The sequence below is a fragment of the Thermobia domestica genome, chromosome 2 (genome assembly GCF_964235325.1).
Source record: "Thermobia domestica chromosome 2, izTheDome1.hap1.1, whole genome shotgun sequence".
Taxonomy (NCBI): domain Eukaryota; kingdom Metazoa; phylum Arthropoda; class Insecta; order Zygentoma; family Lepismatidae; genus Thermobia; species Thermobia domestica.
The window spans coordinates 47,278,749-47,298,701 of record NC_137455.1 but is presented as its reverse complement, the minus strand read 5'-3'; the positions used below and the strand labels follow the sequence as shown (position 1 = coordinate 47,298,701).

The 19,953-nt window shown below is 34.0% G+C and overlaps 1 protein-coding gene across 5 annotated transcripts in view; it reads left to right on the top strand.

The window, feature by feature from the left end:
* The window catches only part of GrlHz (Gustatory receptor-like Holozoa), a 30,008-nt gene extending 10,256 nt beyond the window's left edge, over nucleotides 1-19,752 (top strand). For all 5 annotated transcript variants that reach the window (XM_081740873.1, XM_081740878.1, XM_081740869.1 and 2 more), the window contains exons 4-8: nucleotides 512-701; nucleotides 2,767-2,936; nucleotides 11,920-12,100; nucleotides 14,590-14,805; nucleotides 17,410-19,752. In XM_081740873.1, the coding sequence (XP_081596999.1) occupies nucleotides 512-701; nucleotides 2,767-2,936; nucleotides 11,920-12,100; nucleotides 14,590-14,805; nucleotides 17,410-17,652 (1,000 nt within the window). In that variant the 3' untranslated portion in view covers nucleotides 17,653-19,752. The remainder of the gene's footprint in view (nucleotides 1-511; nucleotides 702-2,766; nucleotides 2,937-11,919; nucleotides 12,101-14,589; nucleotides 14,806-17,409) is intronic.
* Nucleotides 19,753-19,953: the final 201 nt, after the last annotated feature.

The following is a 19,953-nucleotide window of genomic DNA, read 5'->3' as shown; positions in this document are numbered from 1 at the left end:
CAACAATCCAAAATGATGGTCGCCAGAATCTCACGTACAAATTATGAGAAGTGCCTCCTCCCCATAAAATTTCAAAACCAGATAATCAATTCTGAACTGGACAATTCATATACATGTTAATAATATATCCATTATAAAGACTTCGTATTCCGTGTTTTCTCTTATTTAGTGACAATTTAGGCAGAAACCATTCCTATTGAACTCTGGTCGCCAGTTCTAAATTTCTAGTCACCAATGGCGACCTGGCGACCCCAAATTTTTCACTCTGGTGTAAATAAAGACAATTTGTCAATATGATCAGAAACTTATTTATTTGTTCCAAATAATTCTGAAAAACAATTGTAGTTTTTTCAACTAATTTGTCAATGAAGTTGTTAGTTTGGTGTTTTTCTTGTGTATTTTCTTTACACCACATACTTTAGACTTAGTTTGTATTCCGGTGAGAACTTAAAACTAAGGTGAATTAATTTTTAACCTGGTGAAGTCACACTCATACAAATTTCTTTTACAGGAGAGACCGTGGATTTTATTATAAATTGGATCCTTTTGGTTTCCTGGAAGGAGAAAGAGAGCGAATATGTTACGGAAACATAGTCTTTAGTTATATTATACCTTGTGTCTTCCATTTCTCTGCATATATGTATGCATTATTAATTTTTCGTGTTCGAGAAAATGAACAGCTGCAGAATTTAATGGAACGTGTAAGTATATCAAAATTCAGTTACGATATATATATATATATATATATATATATATATATATATATATATATATATATATATATATATTTTAATTGATAAAGGTGGGAGATTGTAAATGGAAATAACATATCCTTTGCTGAGTTCCGGTTAGATCCATTTGAACAAAAACCAAGTGCATAGAATACTTCTGTAAAAAGACAGCAGTTATAAAAATTATGAACCAAATATATAGTAGTCTTAAAACACGAATAAAAGAATTTGTAATTTTTACCTCTGAAACAATCTTCCGATCCACATTGCACAAAATAATGTTGTAACAATAGTTATGTAAATATTTGTTAATGCTTTCGTAGCCATACAACACAACAGGCATGATTGTCGTTTTGCATATTTTAAGCCTCACATTCCTCGACAGAATTCGCAATGGCAAAAAATTGTAAACTGAATAATAACACAAATTTCCTGCTTTCAGTCGACTTTTAATTTGCATAATATTAGTTAGATTTAGATTATATTAAAGTAAATGATGTGTCACTAAGTAATAAAGGGCAAAAATACATTACCTTATAACGAGGCTCCTACAACATCTTAAAGAGTTGGGGACGGAGCATACGTTGAATCTCAACCAGCAGTAGGAAAATTGAGTAATGTGCTCAACCCAAAACAATACATATTAAACAGAGTAATATAGAAGGGGTGTGAGTTTTCATGGTCAGGCCTTTAATTCGTACCAAGCTCTTAAGTTGGCTCTTATTCCACATGGAAAAAAAAAAAGCATGAATATATGCTCAATTACATGGTGGTATTTGAACTTCCAAAATCATCAGAAGCGAATTTTTTTTAAACGGGAAGTGGTAATTTTTAAATCCATGTTCGGAACAAAAGCAAGAATATAAAAAACTTTGGTTTCAAACATTTTTTAAATGTCTTCTTTTCCCGTGAAAACGTACTCGAAAAGTTAGCATAATACTTTTTGGCCTCTTCTAAAATTGAGGAAAATGAGTTTTGTTAAAATCGTAAATACCGCGAAAGTAATGTAATAGATGCAATGTGTAACAATGAAATATTAAGAACTTTCATACATCACATTCCATACAACTTACTTTTAACAGTTGGTATCAGTATTCGTTCAGAAATAAAAATATCTACGAAAGATGGAAATATGTTGAATTTTTATTTAGGTTTGAAATTATGCAAGAAAATGAGGATTTTTGGTTTCAACCATTTCTTTGTTTTTTTCTTTTTAGAATGACATTAAAAATAACTGCTTTATGAAAAACTCTTTTCACACTTTACAAGCTATTTCAAGGGCAAAGAAGGCACTTTAGGAAAAAACTTTGATACGAAAGTTTCGTGTGGATATTGTACTCAATGAGATCGGAATATGTCCACTACGCAAAAACGACATAAAATATGGATGTGGAGAAGAATGCTTGTTGAAGTTTAATGTTCCCTTTCACCAGCAAGGCTATATGAGACATAGAGCTAGAGTTTAAGGTGGAATCCGAACCATCGTAATTCATTCAAATTTTAAAGCTCTCCCATCGGGAATCGAAGCCGGGACCATATACACACACACACAAGCAACTAGACCAGTGGGGAGGGTGGTAAAGGATAGATTAAGCTGGATCGAACGAAAGACTAATGAGAATGTATGGGAGAAAAGAGCAATATTAAAAGTAATTAAAACGAGGAAGAGAAACTTAATTGTGAAATTACCTGAGAAGAAACTATCCTGAGGACGTGATGGAAACACAGTTGAAGGGGACACAATTGATGAAGGATAATAAGAATAAGAAGTACGTCAAGACGAAGAGGTTTTTTAAACAGCTTCTCAGTTTTCGCCTAGTGATTGCCGTTTGGATATAATGATGGGGACCACAATCTTCATAAGTCAGTTGAATTCTTTATTTTCACTCAAGGTTTTTTCCTCACGATAAGTGATTTTCTTCACTTCTATGGTTGCTCGATAGAATGTGTAACACAAAGAAAATTATTACAATGTTCTTGATCGCCATTTTCTTTAACCAATTAGAGTTCTAATATTTCATTTGTCGTTTTTTAGGTATTTCTTCAGTCATGTCAACCTGGTATTGGAACAACGAGTCAGAAATGGCTTGTTCGAACTCTGTGGATTTCTGTTGGGATCAGTTTGATTTGGATGGTGCTTTCCGTGTTTTCTGTTAGCATGATGATGGCTCAAGGCATGATTATATTTCAGTGGATTAGTGTAAGGTAAAAATATGTGATAATCCTTAGTTGCACCGTAAGCAATATCAAAGGTTAAAGGCTTCGAACTTCATACTAATAATGCATAATAATGACTATATATAGGGTGGTTCCTTTAAAATTTGCCACCACCTGTATCTCGTAATAGAGGAATTTGTTTGAAGAATCCCGAAACACGTTAACTGTAGTTTTGAGGGGGATGGATAATTGTGGCAAATTCAGCCACACTGCTCCAATCCCTGCGGTCTAGTAGCGTAACCTTCATTTTTCGTAAATGGCAACATGGGTCAAATAGCATATCGTTTGAAAGCGTATGTGGTACTAATTATGAAAATATGATTGTTTTAAAATTTCGCCCAATACGTTCGGAGAAATCGCGTTCACAAATGTTACCCATTAGACACAGGAATTCTCAAACAAGAGTTTGTTTAGCGTTAGTAAATGATATGAATACCCTCAATTACCAATTGTATTGAGAAATCAATGTCAGCAAGCTGCACTGTGAAATACTAGACGTATCGCCCTGTTTCCGGTGGTCTAATGGCGAAACCTTGTTAAATTACCCACTAGAGTAACAGAAACATCCTCAAGCTCAGAGCTAGGCGTCTGTCTCTTTTTTTGAGTTAGTCTCTTAAAAGTCTCTCTTTTTCAGAAAAAGTCTCTTTTCTCTCTTTTCATGTTGTTCAAGTGGTGAAGAAATTAAAATTGTGGAGCAGGATTGTGGGGTATGCTATTCTTCAAATGTAGTAAAGGTATATTCTAAACATAAAAAGAATCGCTTATGATGTTCTCGGGTCTAAGCAAATGGTTTTAGTAGCTGAAAATCCGCGCAATTCTCCTGAGACAGTCCAAAGTGAAGATCTTGGGCCAAGATCTAGTTCTTCATCGCCTTGTGTTAAACTTTCTCATTTAGGTTATAAAGTCAGTATGTTTCAATTATTCAGCGTCATCTTGCAGCTGCATTAAGGAAACTTTTGATGCAATGTTTCTAGGTGGTGTTCCGACTGATTTTTCGTTAAATCCTAAAAAATGCGATACTTAATAATTGATGCATTGGGACCATATTTCCAACAGATGATTTCAGATGATGTGGGAACCTCTTTTTATTCAGTGTGTTTTGGCGAAATGACCAACGTAGAAGATAAAAAAGAAGTGCGGGTATCAGTGCGATACTGGTCGAATGAGTGCGTGTGAAGCAGTTTCTAGACATTTGCAGACTTCTTCATTGGCAAAACTGACGCACAAACTCCTCATGAAAAAAAAAAAAAAAAAAATCATTCTGCCATTAGTAAAGCGAACGTATCTATTCACAAGCTTCTGATGATTGGCACAGATGGGCCCAATGTGAACAAGAAAGACCACAAACTATTCAATGAAGATTTAATTGGAATGAGATCTCGCGGATTAGTTGACATTGGAACTTGTCCTCTTCATGTTGTTCACAATTCATATCTTAAAGCCTTGCAGACCTTTGGCGAAGATGCATTTGAATTAGCTTTAGTTGTTTATCACTATTTTGGTGGATGGCCAGCCAGAGTGGAGGATTATATGAAGATTCAAGATGATCTGAAGTTACCACAAAAGAATTCTTAAGCATTCTCCGTCTAGGTGGCTGACTTTTACTTTCTTAAATTCATTCCATCTGTAAAGAATCAGACTATTCTGCAGTCTGGTTCATACAAACAGATCACCAGTCTTTTACGTTGTTCAATAATCAAAGCGAAATTGTACTTCGTTAAATCTTCTGCAGAACTTTCTACAAGCTTCACGGAGAAATTTCAACAAGATGAACCTCTAATTCATATCCTGTACTCTCAGCTGCAATAACTGTTTTGGAAACTGGGAAGACGTGTCTGTAAATCTATTTCTGAAGATAACTGTATTCTGTAAATGAGTTATTTGATCCTAAAAACGTGTTGTCCATGAAAGATATTGTTCTTTCACACGATGTTAAAAATGAGCTTTCATGTCTTCCAAAAAAAGATGTTTTGGTGTTTATGGAAGGGGTTAAAGAGCTGGGAGCGAATACTTAATTAATGAAAGGCTATGGTTTGATTAAAGCTTAGAGATGTTTAAATCCTTCTCTTGTGAAAAACCGAAAAAGTTGTCGAGATATAGTTTCAGTTGCCAGAGAACTACCTATTGATACAAAAGATGATGTGCTTATTGATGAATGGAAGATGTTGCAGATGAAAACAGTACCAGACTTTAAAAGAAGAATTGATAGTTACTGGGATAAGATTTTAAAGAAAACTAATGAAGCAGGACAACAAAAGTATCGACAAGTTGCAAAAGTTATCAAGACCGCGTTGTCACTTTCACACGTGAATGTAGACGTTGAAAGGCGTTTTTCTCTATCCAGGCGGGCTTTGACTGAGAACAAGGCTTCTAGCGAAAGGACATTAAATGCAATTTTGGTGATTAAAGACACATTGAAAGCATTTGGGAACAAACCTGAACTGTTTCCCATTACATCTAAACCTATTGCTATGGGACAAAGCGTACATAAACATTATACAGTGTATCTAGAAGAGCAAAAGAGATTGTAAGAGGATGAAAAGAAGAAAGAACTATGTTTAGCTAAAGAGATAGAAGAAAAGTTAAAACAAGCTGAAGAGTCTAGGAAGAAAATTTCAGACATGGAAAATAAGATTTCTCAAACAAGAGGGACCGTCAAGTAACTTCTGAAGCAGTCTTTTCAAAAAAGCTAACGAACGATTGAAGAAGGCAATAGAGAAGGAAGTTACTCTTGTACAGGGTGTGTTGGAAGGCGTTCAAACCATGCGCCAAAGAGAACAACAGAAGCTTCAAGGAATGGAAACTCTTCAAGGAGCTGTAGAAAAAATATAAAGTAGTTTAATCACTGTTTTCTTTGTCAAGAAACCTAAAAATGCTTCATGTATTTTTAATATCAAACATTAAAATTTCTGTAACATCTAGTTAAAAGTTTTAATGTAATTTTAACTTTTACGTAATACATCCCACCCAAGACCAGAAGCAAATGATTGAGGGTAAAGTTGTATTGGTCATTGTTTTGCATAGTAGTTACGTTGAGTATACTTGTTAACTACGCTCTTTTCTTTTCTTTTTTTTCTTTTTTCTTTTTCTGGCCTCAACCGGCCTTCTTTGGTATTATGTCCTTTTTATAAAGAGATATACATAGATAATTTTTGGTGCAAAGCCATGTATTAAGCATAAGGATGTCTTAGCATTTCGTGATTTGGTCTCTTTTAGTCTCTTCTTCGGCCATTATAGTCTCTTTTCTCTCTTTTTTAGGAGTGATTCACCACTCCTAGCCCTGCAAGCTGTATTGTGATGAACATAAAGCGTGTCGCCTTAGTCGGTATGGTCTTGGGCAAAACACTCATTTACTCTCAATTAAAACATGGAGCACGTAATGCACCATTGGAAAGCTCGTTTGAGCCTATGTACAAAACTACATTTTGTGCGGAAATGCAATGAATGCGGTATGTGTGACAGATTTGAACGTATACGGTTTAATTTAGAGATCATTAGCGATAGAGGCAATGAAAGTCACATTGCACGAAACGAAAGTGTCCACATTTCGGGATCGGGAACACAGAGCAGGATGAGTACCCCAGCGAACTAGTTATCTTTGCCTTTGACATGTTGACTTGAAATGCATTGTTGTCGAGTGCCCGTCAAAGAAGAATGGTACCATTATTATCAAATTTTGCTGTTAACTAGATGAGACATGAGTCATACTGTCACCGTAACTCAGTGGTAGAGCATTGGTATTCGAAGGATCTGAGTTCGATCCTGGCGGACGACAAGTATAACTGAGATTTTGCCGCAGTAACTGTGTCACAAACGGGAAATACCGAGATGTATCCTTGATAATAGTTACTGCCTAACACCTTTCCCACCTCCCTTCCACTAACCTATCCCGCCTTGTGCCATAGTTGCTTAAAGAATATAAACTGAATGCAATGCAATTCAGTACACTAACACTATTTGCGTTCTGTTAATAGTAGTAGATGAAATTGATTGCCTGAAAGTTCATGGCGATTTCCCGCAGGTCATCTTTCGTATCGTCTCTATTTAACTCCAAAACAAGTAATGTGCAAGTTGTACAATATGACTATTACTATTTGACCGGTAGATAATGCACACCAAACGCGAGGCGGTGCTACGAATACAAGAGTTACACGACACCTGCACTAGTTCTTGGTTTCAATACGAAGGAAAACTTCTGCCAGTGTTAGATGAAATGTTTGACATGGATATCCTATTGACACGAGTGATAGAAACATAACTTGTACATTCACAAACACTAAGTTCTAAGTAGTGAGGTTCTGCCGTACTCTTTGATAGTGATTTATTTTTTGTGTGTCGTTTTGTGGTTTATGGACATCCAGCCAGTGTGAGTTGTCTTTTCTATTGTTTAGAAGAATGGGTTACAATGTAGAGGCGAGAGTTGACATTGTGGCAACACACTTTAGCAGTAATAGTTGTGCTAGAGCTTCAGCTCGAATCTTTAATAGAAACCATCCAGCCAAAAATGTATCTCATCAATATGTTTCACACCTGTTGAGGAAATTTATGGCAACTTGGTCAGTAGGTAACAAGAAACATCATAGAAAACAGCATGTACGAACGGAAGTAACTGAAGTGACGGTTCTGGAGCATTTTTCCATGGACAATACCCAAAGCACTAGCCAGGTATTGCAAGTGTCGGGGATAGACAAGACTAGTGTCTAGCACATTTTAATGACCCATAAGTTCAACCCTCACAAAACCCATCTTCTGCACGAACTCAATGGAGATGACGGCGATAGACGAGTATAGTTTTGTGAAATAATAACCAAACGAATAAGGCTACATCCGAATATACTTGATAACACATGTTTCCCTGATGAATGCACTTTTTTTTTTTTTTTTTTTTTTTTTTTTAAAGTAGAATTGTAAATCGACTCAATTGCCGTTATTGGAGTGATACAAATCCAAAGATCCCCATTGAAACCTATACCCTGAAAGATTAAATATTTGGACCGGCAACTTTGGTAACCGTATTGTTGGCCCTGTCTTTCTGCCACATAACTTGAAAGGACACACCTACCTTGATTTGTTACAGAATTATGTGGATCTTATGATCACTGGAATAGTTAAAAATTATCCAACTCATTCGGAAGACATGATATTTTTCCAACAAGATAGTATGTCACCACATTATTATGTGCAAGTCAGGCAGTTTTTTGATCAGAGGTTTCATGATCATTGGATAGGTAGGATAGGTCCTATTAAATGGCCTGCAAGGTTCCCTGATCTTCCATCGTTGGATTTTTTTCTGTGAGGGCACTTAAAATCTAAAACCTATGCCACAAAGCCACATTCATTACATGAGCTGTGGCAAAGAATAGTAACAAAATGTCGAAGAATAACAGCAAAGATCCTACATAATGTACATAGTCATTTCGGGCAACGCTTTTATTGCTATATGGAAATTCAGGGTGGGCATTTCGAACTTTTAATAACATAAGGTTTATGTTGCAAGTGTGCGCTGTACTGTGTACTTCGAACTTTATGTATTTACTGGCACACTATTGTTTTCATTAGAAACGAACGGAAATGTAATGCACAATAAGTCAGCACGTGATTCTTCTGTCTTCATTTTCTTTCTTTTCCTGATCTCTATCGCACTTACAAAATGGGTCTGGACTACTGAACATTCTTCACAACTAATGTTAGCAACCAGGCCAGAGAATATGGTTTCAGTCATGTCAAATTAGCACAGTAATGTTATTACAAACTCTTAATACAACAAAGGCAAATTCCAACTTATTGTATGAAACAGTTTGACCCACAATATTTTGTATTTATTACTATAATTCCAAATGAATGGAATTTTTTTGAAAACAAAATCAAAAGCTTTTTCAACTACTGTGTCAATTGACCAATGTTGACTTTTACACAAATTAAAGGTTTTATCACTAAATCCCAAAGTACAGTGCACTACGGTCAAATTGTTCAAAAAATGTGGTGTGTGTTGTTATCTTGTACTGTGTGGTAGTGGTGCAAGGAATGTCGAACCTTATATTCAGAACGTGAAAACAATACCAATTTATAACTTATTTATAACTTCATTGACAGTCCAGTTCAAAGCATGGGAATACTGAAAATAGTCTTTAAATGTCCAAACAAATAGCATTGTTTTAAATAGACTCGAAAGAACTTTCCAATGGTATATTACGTGTTCCATATTTTAATTGAGAGCAAATTAATCTTTTGCCCTAGACCATACCGACAAAGGCGACACGCGTTATGTTCATCACAACAGAACTTGCGGATTTTTCTGCTACTCTAGTGGGTAATAGAAATTACTTAATGGTTAACAGGGAACAAATGTTATTTTTCAATCCAGTGTTACTATTATTTGGAAACGTGTCGAACGTGATTTCTCCGGGTGTTGCGTACACTTTTCAAATGAATAATAACCTTTTTGTAACAAGAATTAAATGAGCTCTTACATGATATGTAAGATCACAAATGTTGCCATTTAACAATAAAGATTTCGCCACTGGACCACAAGAAATAGGCGATATATGTAATGGTTTTCACAGTGCAGCTTGCTGACGTTTATTTCTCAGCAAAATTAGTAATTGAGGGTATTCATAACGTTTACTAGCGCTAAATATACTCTTGTTTGAGAATTCCTGTATCTAATAGGTAACATTGGTGAATGCGATTTCTCCTAACGTTGGGCGAAATTTCAAAACAATCATATTTTCATAATTAGTATCAAATACGCTTTCAAACGATATACTATTTGAATCATGTTGCCATTTACGAAAAATGAAGGTTACGTCACTAGACCACAGGGATTGGAGCAGTGCGGCTGAATTTGCCACAATTATCCATCCCACTCAAAACTCAAGTTGCGTGTTTCGGGATTTTTCAAACAAACCCCTCTATTATGAGATACAGGGAGTGGCAAATTTTAAATGAACTACCCTGTATATATCCTGTATATATATATATATATATATATATATATATATATATATATATATATATACGTAGTTCATTTGTTATCATTTGTAACGTATTAGCTAAAATTTGAAAGAAAAAAATGGTGTGGATCGTATAATCCTTCTTATAAAAGAAAAATATGTTAGTCTGTGAATAACACTAATTCTTAATAGTTAACAGTCACTTTAATGGGTGTCACAATCTGTGCTGCTCGTCTGATGCCAATAGATGACGTGAACCAAAGGCTTGGAGGAGAGGGCAACTAGTTATAATAAAACAATATCCAAGATCTCCTTTTTCATAATTAAATTTAAATTGAAAAAGAATTGCTTCTGTTCTCTCTTGTTTTCCACTATGGGAGGGAAAAAAACTATATTCTGGAGAAAAATTACATAAAAAGGTTCTAAAAAATCAGAGAAAATTCGCCATTCCATATGAGGGAAAAAGCATCACTACTAGTAGACCCGGTGGATTATTCGATTCTGATGAATGCTTTGTAGTTTCCAAAGCTACTAGAGTAGTATTTAGTAATAAAAATATTTGAGTGGAAAGATTAATATTATTTGTAAATAATCTATTGAAAATATAGTGATCACATTTTGTTCAATAGAATTATCAAATGAATTGTATAATTTAAATGTAAACTGACACTTCACTAAGCCATTTCTATCAGAAACTGAAATAGTAATTTCCATGCGGTGGTATAAACTGAGCAAGCATTCATACAAAATTTAGAAGCACTTAAAAATTTGATAAGAAAATATTTATTTTTACACAACTAATCTATTTCAAACACAACACATTTTTTTAACAGATAAACACACACACACAGAGGAAAAAGTTCGTAGAAAGTAAGTCAAAGAAGAAATTTTATAAGTATAATAGCTAATCACATTGCGGAAAGGAAGGAAAAGTGCTATCTCTGTTTTTATGTCTATCTTTGTCATGTAGTATTCCCTTTTTACTGAGAATTAAAAGATAGGTAAAGAAGTCAGAAATGATAAATTCTATAAGTTTTAGGCTATGCTCATAAGTTAGAAGTTATGTGTAATGAAATTGATAGTTACTTCACCTCTCAATGCGTTGTATTGTGTTTTATACCGATATTTTGACATCATCAACTTCTGGACTAACAAAATCAAAAGCTACTAACCAAATTACTGCATGGAATCACGTTCTTATTTTCTTCACACCCTAGCAAATTTGACTTTAGTTAATAACAGGTCCTGTTTCTGATCTATAACTGAAATTCAACACAAACTATGAAGAATAACAATAATTATTGTTAAATTTTTATCTGTGTAGTAATGTTTAGTAAGAGGTAAAGAATATCTTAATCTTTATTGTGCATTACTACATAAGTGCGTACAAGCAGTAGGTTAGAAGTTATTCTAACCAAACAATACACATGATAACTTGGGCTGCATAGCTTACAAGTAGAAACAAACAGGCCATGTCACTGCGAAAACCACTCAAAATAGTCACGTCGATTTGAACTAGAACTCACGCGTCCTGTATCTTTGTTACCTCTAGAATCTTTGAAGTAAAGCAAAACTGTAGTTGAGTAAAACACGAAAAAAAGCCAGAATTAGCGTAATATTTTTAAAAACTTTTTTTTTTTTTCATCTCTGTATTTTGTATATAGATCTTTCAATACACCATTATACACAGCATGGGTATAATATTTTGAGGAGAAAGGTATGTCTTAATTTTTCAGCAAAATTGTATGTCACAACATCCGATATTTGGATTTTTTTATATATATATATAAAGACGACCAAGCTATAGTTATACTCTTAGAATTCCTTAAATATCTCATATAAATTAATTATAGATAGATATGTTATATAGATAAATTATATACATCATATTATAGATTATATAGATCAAATAATAGATTATATAGATCATATAATAGATTATATATAGACCCATAGAATAATTCTAAACAAAAATCTTTTTACAACAAAACCAAACATTGATCGTTGATAATTTTCAGCCAACCCACTATCAAAACACTGATGAAAGTTTTGCTGGTATTCTCAACAATGTGGCATGATATGGTTCAAGCAACAATTATTACAAGCTATTGTCTGCAAGGACAGCTGCTCATATCTCATTTGCATTTTCTGAGAGACAAATTAAGGCAGCATTTAATACAACCTCTTGTTTGGATGAAGGTTAGTATAGTTATTACTTTGGTAGCTGTTTCTTACCTTTTTTACTATTAGTGTACTATGCTTAAGAAAAAAGTTACGAAACTGTATCGAAATAGAAAAGTAATCATCAATGTATTTTTGTAATCACTCACAAGGTATTCATCTTGAGGTTGCACATTGCTATTTGTATGATTCCTGATGTTGGGAGTCTGGGATTAATATTTTGTGACATTTAAAACATACGCTATTGGTACTAGATCTTGAAATACTTATCATGTTTCACTTTAACTTACGCGAAAGAACTTGTGCGAGAGGACTTACGGCTTTAGTTACCCAGTAGTCAGTGGGCAACTTGTCATACAAATCGAGGTTAAATGAGTAAGAAAGGTTGCGGCAATATTGAAGTAATTGAAAACTGAATATAGTCTTTTAAAGACATTGAAAACTACCCTACCGACAATGCAGCATGAACTGGTATTGTTGTTATCCAGAATTCATGTGTCTGTAATGTCTGAAAATAGAGAATAAAAGGACTAATTTTTTTGAAATTTCTCTTTACTACTAGTGATTTATACTCCAAGAATATCCTTTCGACCGACAATATTCATATTGCTCTGTTACATATTCATTTAGTGCTCTGTTCAGCATTAGTTCTCTTGCTCGTGACGTAATCATGCTTATTATAGCCTGAGTCGAATTGTCACATGCACAGGGACATATTCACTTCCAGCAGCCAGTTTCTCTGCATGATGGATGAAGAATATTCGTATGTTATTGTACTTAATCATTTCATTAACTCGACATGGTTAGCATAAACGAGCAGCTGGTTAGTCTTTGTTTATCACAATTCCTACTCACGTATTCTAAATAAAATTGAATAAAAAATACTAGAGAAAAGCATCCCCCTAAATACATGTCTTTTTATTCTCATGTTTCTGCTACTTAACTGAGGCATGCTTTCAGCAATTCTGTTGAAAATTCCAGATCTTGTCTAAGTATTTATTGTATGTAGTGTTTATTTGTAAAGAATAAAAATAATTTATTACTTTGACAGATGTGCATTAGATTTAGGATCTAATACTATATTACTTACAGAAGTATTTTTATATTTCATGATTATTTACACTGCATAATACAAAGAAAACTTACAAGCTTTCCACTGAAGATTTTGTTACCTAATTTTCGCTTGCCTTTAGCCATCGACTAGATTTTCAAGACAGGATGGAGAAGTGTCGTTTATTATTAAGGATTGGGAATTAAATTTTTGGGCGTTCGTCATCTATGACTATTTAATCCGTCACACTTGAGGGATGACGTCCCTTGGCGATCACACTATCCGCGATTGGGGAGAAAGAAAGGAATGGGGAACGAAGGAAGTGGTCTGGGACCGTTATGTTAGTTACCATTCCAGCATTTGCCTAGTGTGAATGAGGAAACCCTCACTTAGGATGACTGACCAGAAAAATCTTTTACACTTTGTCGACCTAGTATCCCTACCGGGAATCAAATGCGGAACGTTCTCACCAAACGCGAGAATGTTAGCACTACGTTACGCGGGACGTTTATAGTTAAATAGCAATTAAAAGGTTAAACTTATTGTCACTGTTAGGTGGTTCCATATTAAATTTCATTCATGGCATCAGTTCGATTTTTCTAGGTCAATTTTACAATTAATAAGTTCAGATTCAAGTGATTTTTTTTTTTTTTTTTTTTTTTTTTTTTTTTGTAAAGTTTCAAAATGTTTTTCCATAATTTATTAAAATAACCTAAAGAAACAGGAAGCTCCATTCGTATCATAAATATTCCATGGAACTTTCGAGAAATAACTGGTAAGGTTTCCTTGTATTATGATATACAATGACATAGGATTTTATTTATTTACTTTTAAAAGACATATTTTAATTCATATCCAAACATATGCTTTAGTCGTGATAACTCAAAAACACTGTCGTTGAAGATAATTGATTATCAAAATTATTCATCATAAAAGCTCCTAAATGTTATAGAAAATATATGTTTAGTACAGATTTAAAAAAAAACACCTTTTTTGAATACATGCAGATGTCACTGATGTATTATGCTGCTAGGGATCTCTGCTGAGGTGTACCCAATTATCGAAGAACACTTTTTTGGGGGAATGGGGGAAAAGTAACAGAAAATATTTGAATTCCTGAAGTAAGTCCTTAAGAGTAGTATTCGCTTCTAAAGTTGAAAAAAAAAAATGTTATCGCAAAACCAGTTTCATATTTCATTTTTAAAGTGTACTATTACATTAAAATAGGTATGTAAACATTAAAAATCACAGATTTCATTTTATGCATTTACTAAATATGACTTGAAATAATTAGAGTAGTTATCATGACAAAGACAAGCTTCGATGATGACCGTCAACTGATTGTTAAATCACATAATAACGTTTTACTTAACGTAATTTTTGTATGTTCCAAAGAATGACTTTCGATCATGACTGAATAGTATTGTTTGTTTAATAATTATTATTTTTCTTCAAGGAAATTGGTGAATTTCAAAAGCTACTTAAATACTTCAATAAAGATCTTGCTCCTATAGTGTGTCTGCTGACTGTAATTAACATAGTATGGGCAGCATCTGGCGTTACGTGGCTATTGAGATACGATATTGTGGACAAAGATACATTGCCTATTGAGGGAGTTAGTATACTGAATGTGTGTTTATGGGTAATACTTGCTGTATTACCTTTCATTCAGGTACGTTGTCGTAAATATTTCTCTTAAATTTTTTGGATGTGAGATAGTGTGTAGTATTCTTGTTTTATTTTACATTTAACTCTATGGTTAATTTTGAACTCACAAGATGTCACTTACTAAATCGATTTTTTTCCAGTGTGAAATACTGTTGATAGAATATATGGATTAAAATGTATATAACAAGTTTTGTTCGTCTTTTTGACATCCAAAGCATCTCAGTATATTGAATGATATAATGCTAACGTTATCCAAAATGGAAAAATTAGTGATCTCTGTAAAATACTCTGTAAATACTATTTATAGGGGATTTTTATAGTAAAAACCGGTAGTGGGAAACGATTCCGGACTGTAATTTGCTCTACCTACCCCTGCACAGGCAAAACTTAAACTATATAAGAGAAGGTTCGGCAAGTTGTCGAGATTCACACAAGACAACCTTAGTTGCATAAAGACAAACAGCAAAATAGCGTGACTTCCTACTTTTTTTTCTTTGATTCTTTCTTCCACACAGAAGTGTCTACGTTGTTACATGTTTAGAGGGCATTTTATGCTCAATGATAAATATTTGTGTATTGCATGTAGAATATCGTTTATTGTCATCATATTGGGTTGTACGATTGAAATGTCTAGTGACACGTGTCACTTTCAAAGGAAAGAACTTTTGCCTTCGCTCAGCCAACGGCGAAAGAAATCTGGAGTCTACAATGCGAAGAAGTCTGCAACTGCACATTGCCGCCAGATCATCAGGAAGTTCTTCCCTGCCAAGACAAATCGAGATACCGGAAGAGATGGTAGTCAGTTGGAAAGGAATGGTTTCATACTATAACTAATGGAGAGTCTGTTTATTGTGGACAACATCGTGTCCGTGGGTCTTCTCGGGGTACTTTCTTTTTCTTCCATCTTCTACCAATTTTTCTATCATCATTTACTTCCTTTAATCGTCGTCTCCCTGAATCTAAGGGGCATAATCGTGGGACGTTAAACTGAAAGATTTCATATCATTTTCGTGGAGAGTCTGGATCGTCCTTTGAGTAATTTGGACGTCATTGTCGTGCAACATGAGGACACCGTTGTCTGTTGACCACTGCTGGTTGCTTACGGTCCATTTCATGTAGTTCGGCACTAAAACGATCCGCGGTAATAGTTTCGCCCAGACAGAGAAAGACATGATGAGTCACCCTTACTATAGACCACTATATCAGCACCACCAATTTTTCAAATGAAGGAATGGTTTTGGAAACCATTCTGAACATTATCACGATCCAATCACAGTCGTAACTACTTACGATTGTCATAGTGGATCCGTTCTTCATCAGCAGTGCCAGTGCTATGAACGAAACTTTCCCAATAATTTCATATACTCAGAAAACTGCTCACCACCTGACGGCGATCTTTGTTGCGTGGTGCCAACTCATATGATTCCTATGAATCCGACTTTTTCACCTTGGAGTCGCAGAGCAACAGTACTATGGTGTATACATAATCTGTCTGCAGGTGTACGAAAACTTTTCTGAGGGTCCGCTTCCGAAAGAGCTCATCAGAATATGCTGTTGGTAAATGGCTATAGAGCTCATTTTTCAGTGTTGTGTCACCGGCACCAAATTTCACAAACCAAAGGTTTACGTCGCGTTTATTCACCACTCGTGACGTAAATACACTATTGATATTTTTCGGGGTTATATGTTTAGAATATTCCAGTTTTTGAGCTCACTTGCAATTGTGTGTTCTCTATGGTAGACTTTTACACAACCGTCTCTAATAACATAGTGCAACTTGACTGACTGAGCAACCCAGCGTGTTTTCTGCATATGTACGGACTCTGTGGACGTACTTGTAACCTTGGTCTATTTATTAATTGCGTTACAGAGGGTGGGATCCCATCGACCATAACATCGACCTAACATTGCCTTTACATTAACAGTAGGTTTACACTAGGGTAGTGTCATATTTAATGTCTTCGCTACATTATCAACTAAATAGTTGATAACTTTACTCCTGTATCAACTGAGAGAGATTTATATTTCTGCTTCATTGTTGGTATCACGAATATGAAAGTGTCGCAATCAAGTAATGTGCAGAGCATCAAGCAACGAAGATATATTCATTTTTCATAAAGTATTTATGACTTTGTCATTCCTACGTAAGTTTATGTGCGTTCTTGAGTGACCTTTGCGTCTTTCTGTGTCACCGGGGCTATGAAGGGGAAATCCTCAATTCAAAGGAATTAGCACTCTAGATTTTATTTCTACTCTAGGTTTTATTTCTTTCAGAAGATATGAGTTATTGTCTTGACGCTTATAAAAGAACACTTGTATAAAACAAGCAAACAAAAGAAGAGTAAACAAAACAAAACAGTTCTTAAAATAGTAATTGAGTGAATTGTTAGATTAACATCTTGGAATTGCATTAACTCATTGAGAAACACTGACTACTTACACCACCTCTCAGTAACTTGGTTGTAGAACCGCCAATTCATGAACCATTTTTTCTAATCAAATTATATTGTAAATTTTATACTGATAGTCATCTTTCTCACTTTCTCTCTAGTTTCAGCTTTCTCACTTTCTTTTCCTATAACTAATTCAGTGAAATGTCTTTCCGTAGGCAGCGCGACTAACCACTATATGTGGAAGCATGCGTAATATTGGTCATGAGGTGAGAGTACGGCCATTTGGATACCAAGATACTCCGGGAGAAGATCTGGATACCATTCTACTATATGCATCATCTCTCAGAATGACATCGAAGTTATTTTTTGTACCCATAACAGGAAAATATCTTTGTTTTGCATTAACTGTAGGTATTATAGTTTTCCTCACATTAGGGCAGTGTCATATTTTACATTGAGTATCGATAGATATGGAGCATTTTAATTAAATGAAGTTTTATAAATAAAATGAAATTATAGCATTAAATGCAAATGTATACGAATCTTGTTAATTGTGTACACATATACTTGCATTTTATATATTTTTTGTATGTATAGACCCCAAGGGAATTTATTTTGTATATATTGTTTTGATTCTTTCACATCAAACTAATTGATGTTCAGTAGTTGTTGAATCTACATGTTATGATCTATGTATCTTGGTATTCTTTTTTTTTAGTAATGTTCGTCATTAAATGAATTAAGATAAAACACTTAAGGAATAAGACTGAAAATACTACATGAACGGATGTAACTGACATTAGAAGATACACAGGGAACTAGACGGTAGTTTTCACTTCGACGAGAAGCCGTATTGCTTTATGGTATTCTGTAGGTATAATTGTCATTATAATAGATGAAATGTGATTGTAAATGCATTTATTAAGAGCCAATAATTGAGGAATACATAGATTCCATTTGTACGAAGAAATTGAATATTATGAAAATTTAATTTCAAGACATTATGCTTGACGAAATCATTGTATGAAATAATAGTAAGCTACAGCAAACAGACGAATATTGAAATTTCGTAGATGACAAATATTGAGCGAGATTCTGTAAATTTTTATCACAAATACTGATCACAAGTTATTGTAAACTAGTCATTGTTTAATGCTATTGTTGTCTTGACCTGATTAAAAAGAAAAAATGTAATGTTGATAGAATAGTAAGCATAATTTAGTAATAGCCTAATTACAGCATTCACATTCCAAGATGAGATCCTTTGCTATTTCTTCCTTAATAATTTCTAACTGGATAGACTGACTTCAACAGTCTTTTTCTCGAAGATAACCTAATTTTCTTTAAAGCAGTTGTCCGATTTGCCATTTACTCAGAAGTTATCAGAAAATCTCATGCAATTCAGGCACATCATCTACTAAGCAATATAGAGTATTACATTACCGTAAATCCGATATCTATTTTATGTCTAATAGTAACATCTTCCAATCGTGTATTGAGGTCGCCCTTCACTTTGCCTCACCAAAAATATTTATGAACACTTTCACAACAGGTACGACAATAGCAGATGGAAATCCTATTGTGAGATTTATTCCTCTCTCTATTTCAATAAGGTACTGAGACCAGTTTGAAATGACCTTAGGTTACTGAAGAATGAATACTTAATTTATAAGTTTCGAAGCGTATTCAATCTAAAATAAGCAGTTTTATTGTTTCTCGCACTCTTCTGTAGCTTTGTTCAAGGGGTTTTTATAGTCTTAAAAGCATATACAAATAACATTTAAACTTCCATTTCTGGTATGAGTTTTGTAACATTTGGCTTTGTATCGTCTGTTATTTTTGGACAAAAATCCTGCATATAAAACATTTAATGTGGTATGAATTTCAAGTTAGAAGCTGCATTTATGTAAAATTTTGGGAAAAGGAAAGTGAAGCTTTGGTTTTGTATTTCAATAATGTGCATGTATTTGTGTTCAATATTTTTTGTAATCTGTTCATGTTTACAGAACAGTAGCTTATCTAATGAGAACATGATGCATTTGTATGATTCAATTAATATACGTGTGTTAATGAAACAGACATTCCATCTTAAAATAATTAAACTTTCGCTAACTTCGAATGCGTGAATTCACATCTGAAGCTGTTCTCGTGTTGCTTGAACTAAATGTTGGAACAAAACTTACGTTACAGATAATGAACCATTTTCTCTCTAAATAGAAACAACAGGGAAAATATTAGAAATAAAAGTTAGATTTATATTTTTGAATTTAACACAAAGTTCTTATATAGTACATTTTCCCCAACGAAATAAGGATGCCCGTTACATATAAAACTTCTGCTTTTTTGCACTGTTCTCCTCTGATAAATTTCATGTTTAACGTCTTCCGTAGCCAAGTACTACATTATCTCAAAAACTGCCCGATCCAGCTTTTCTGCGTAGTTTGAGGTGCAGTCATCGACAAAAGAAAATGGCTTATTTCATGAGACGGGAAGAGGAAGAAGTAGAAAAATATTTAAAAGAGCAGTAATTGAGAACAGTTATCAATAAAAGAAAATAACGTATTTCGTATACATGTTGTATATATATATATACACAATATGTTATTTTTCAACACATTGGTGCTTTCTATAAATAATTAAGAATTATTGTTTATGAAACTGTCGACCTTATATTATTTTCTGTGTATATTAGCATCATAAAATTATTAGTGTAATTTATAAATGTTTTCTGTACCAAACTAATTTTGTAGATCTTTACG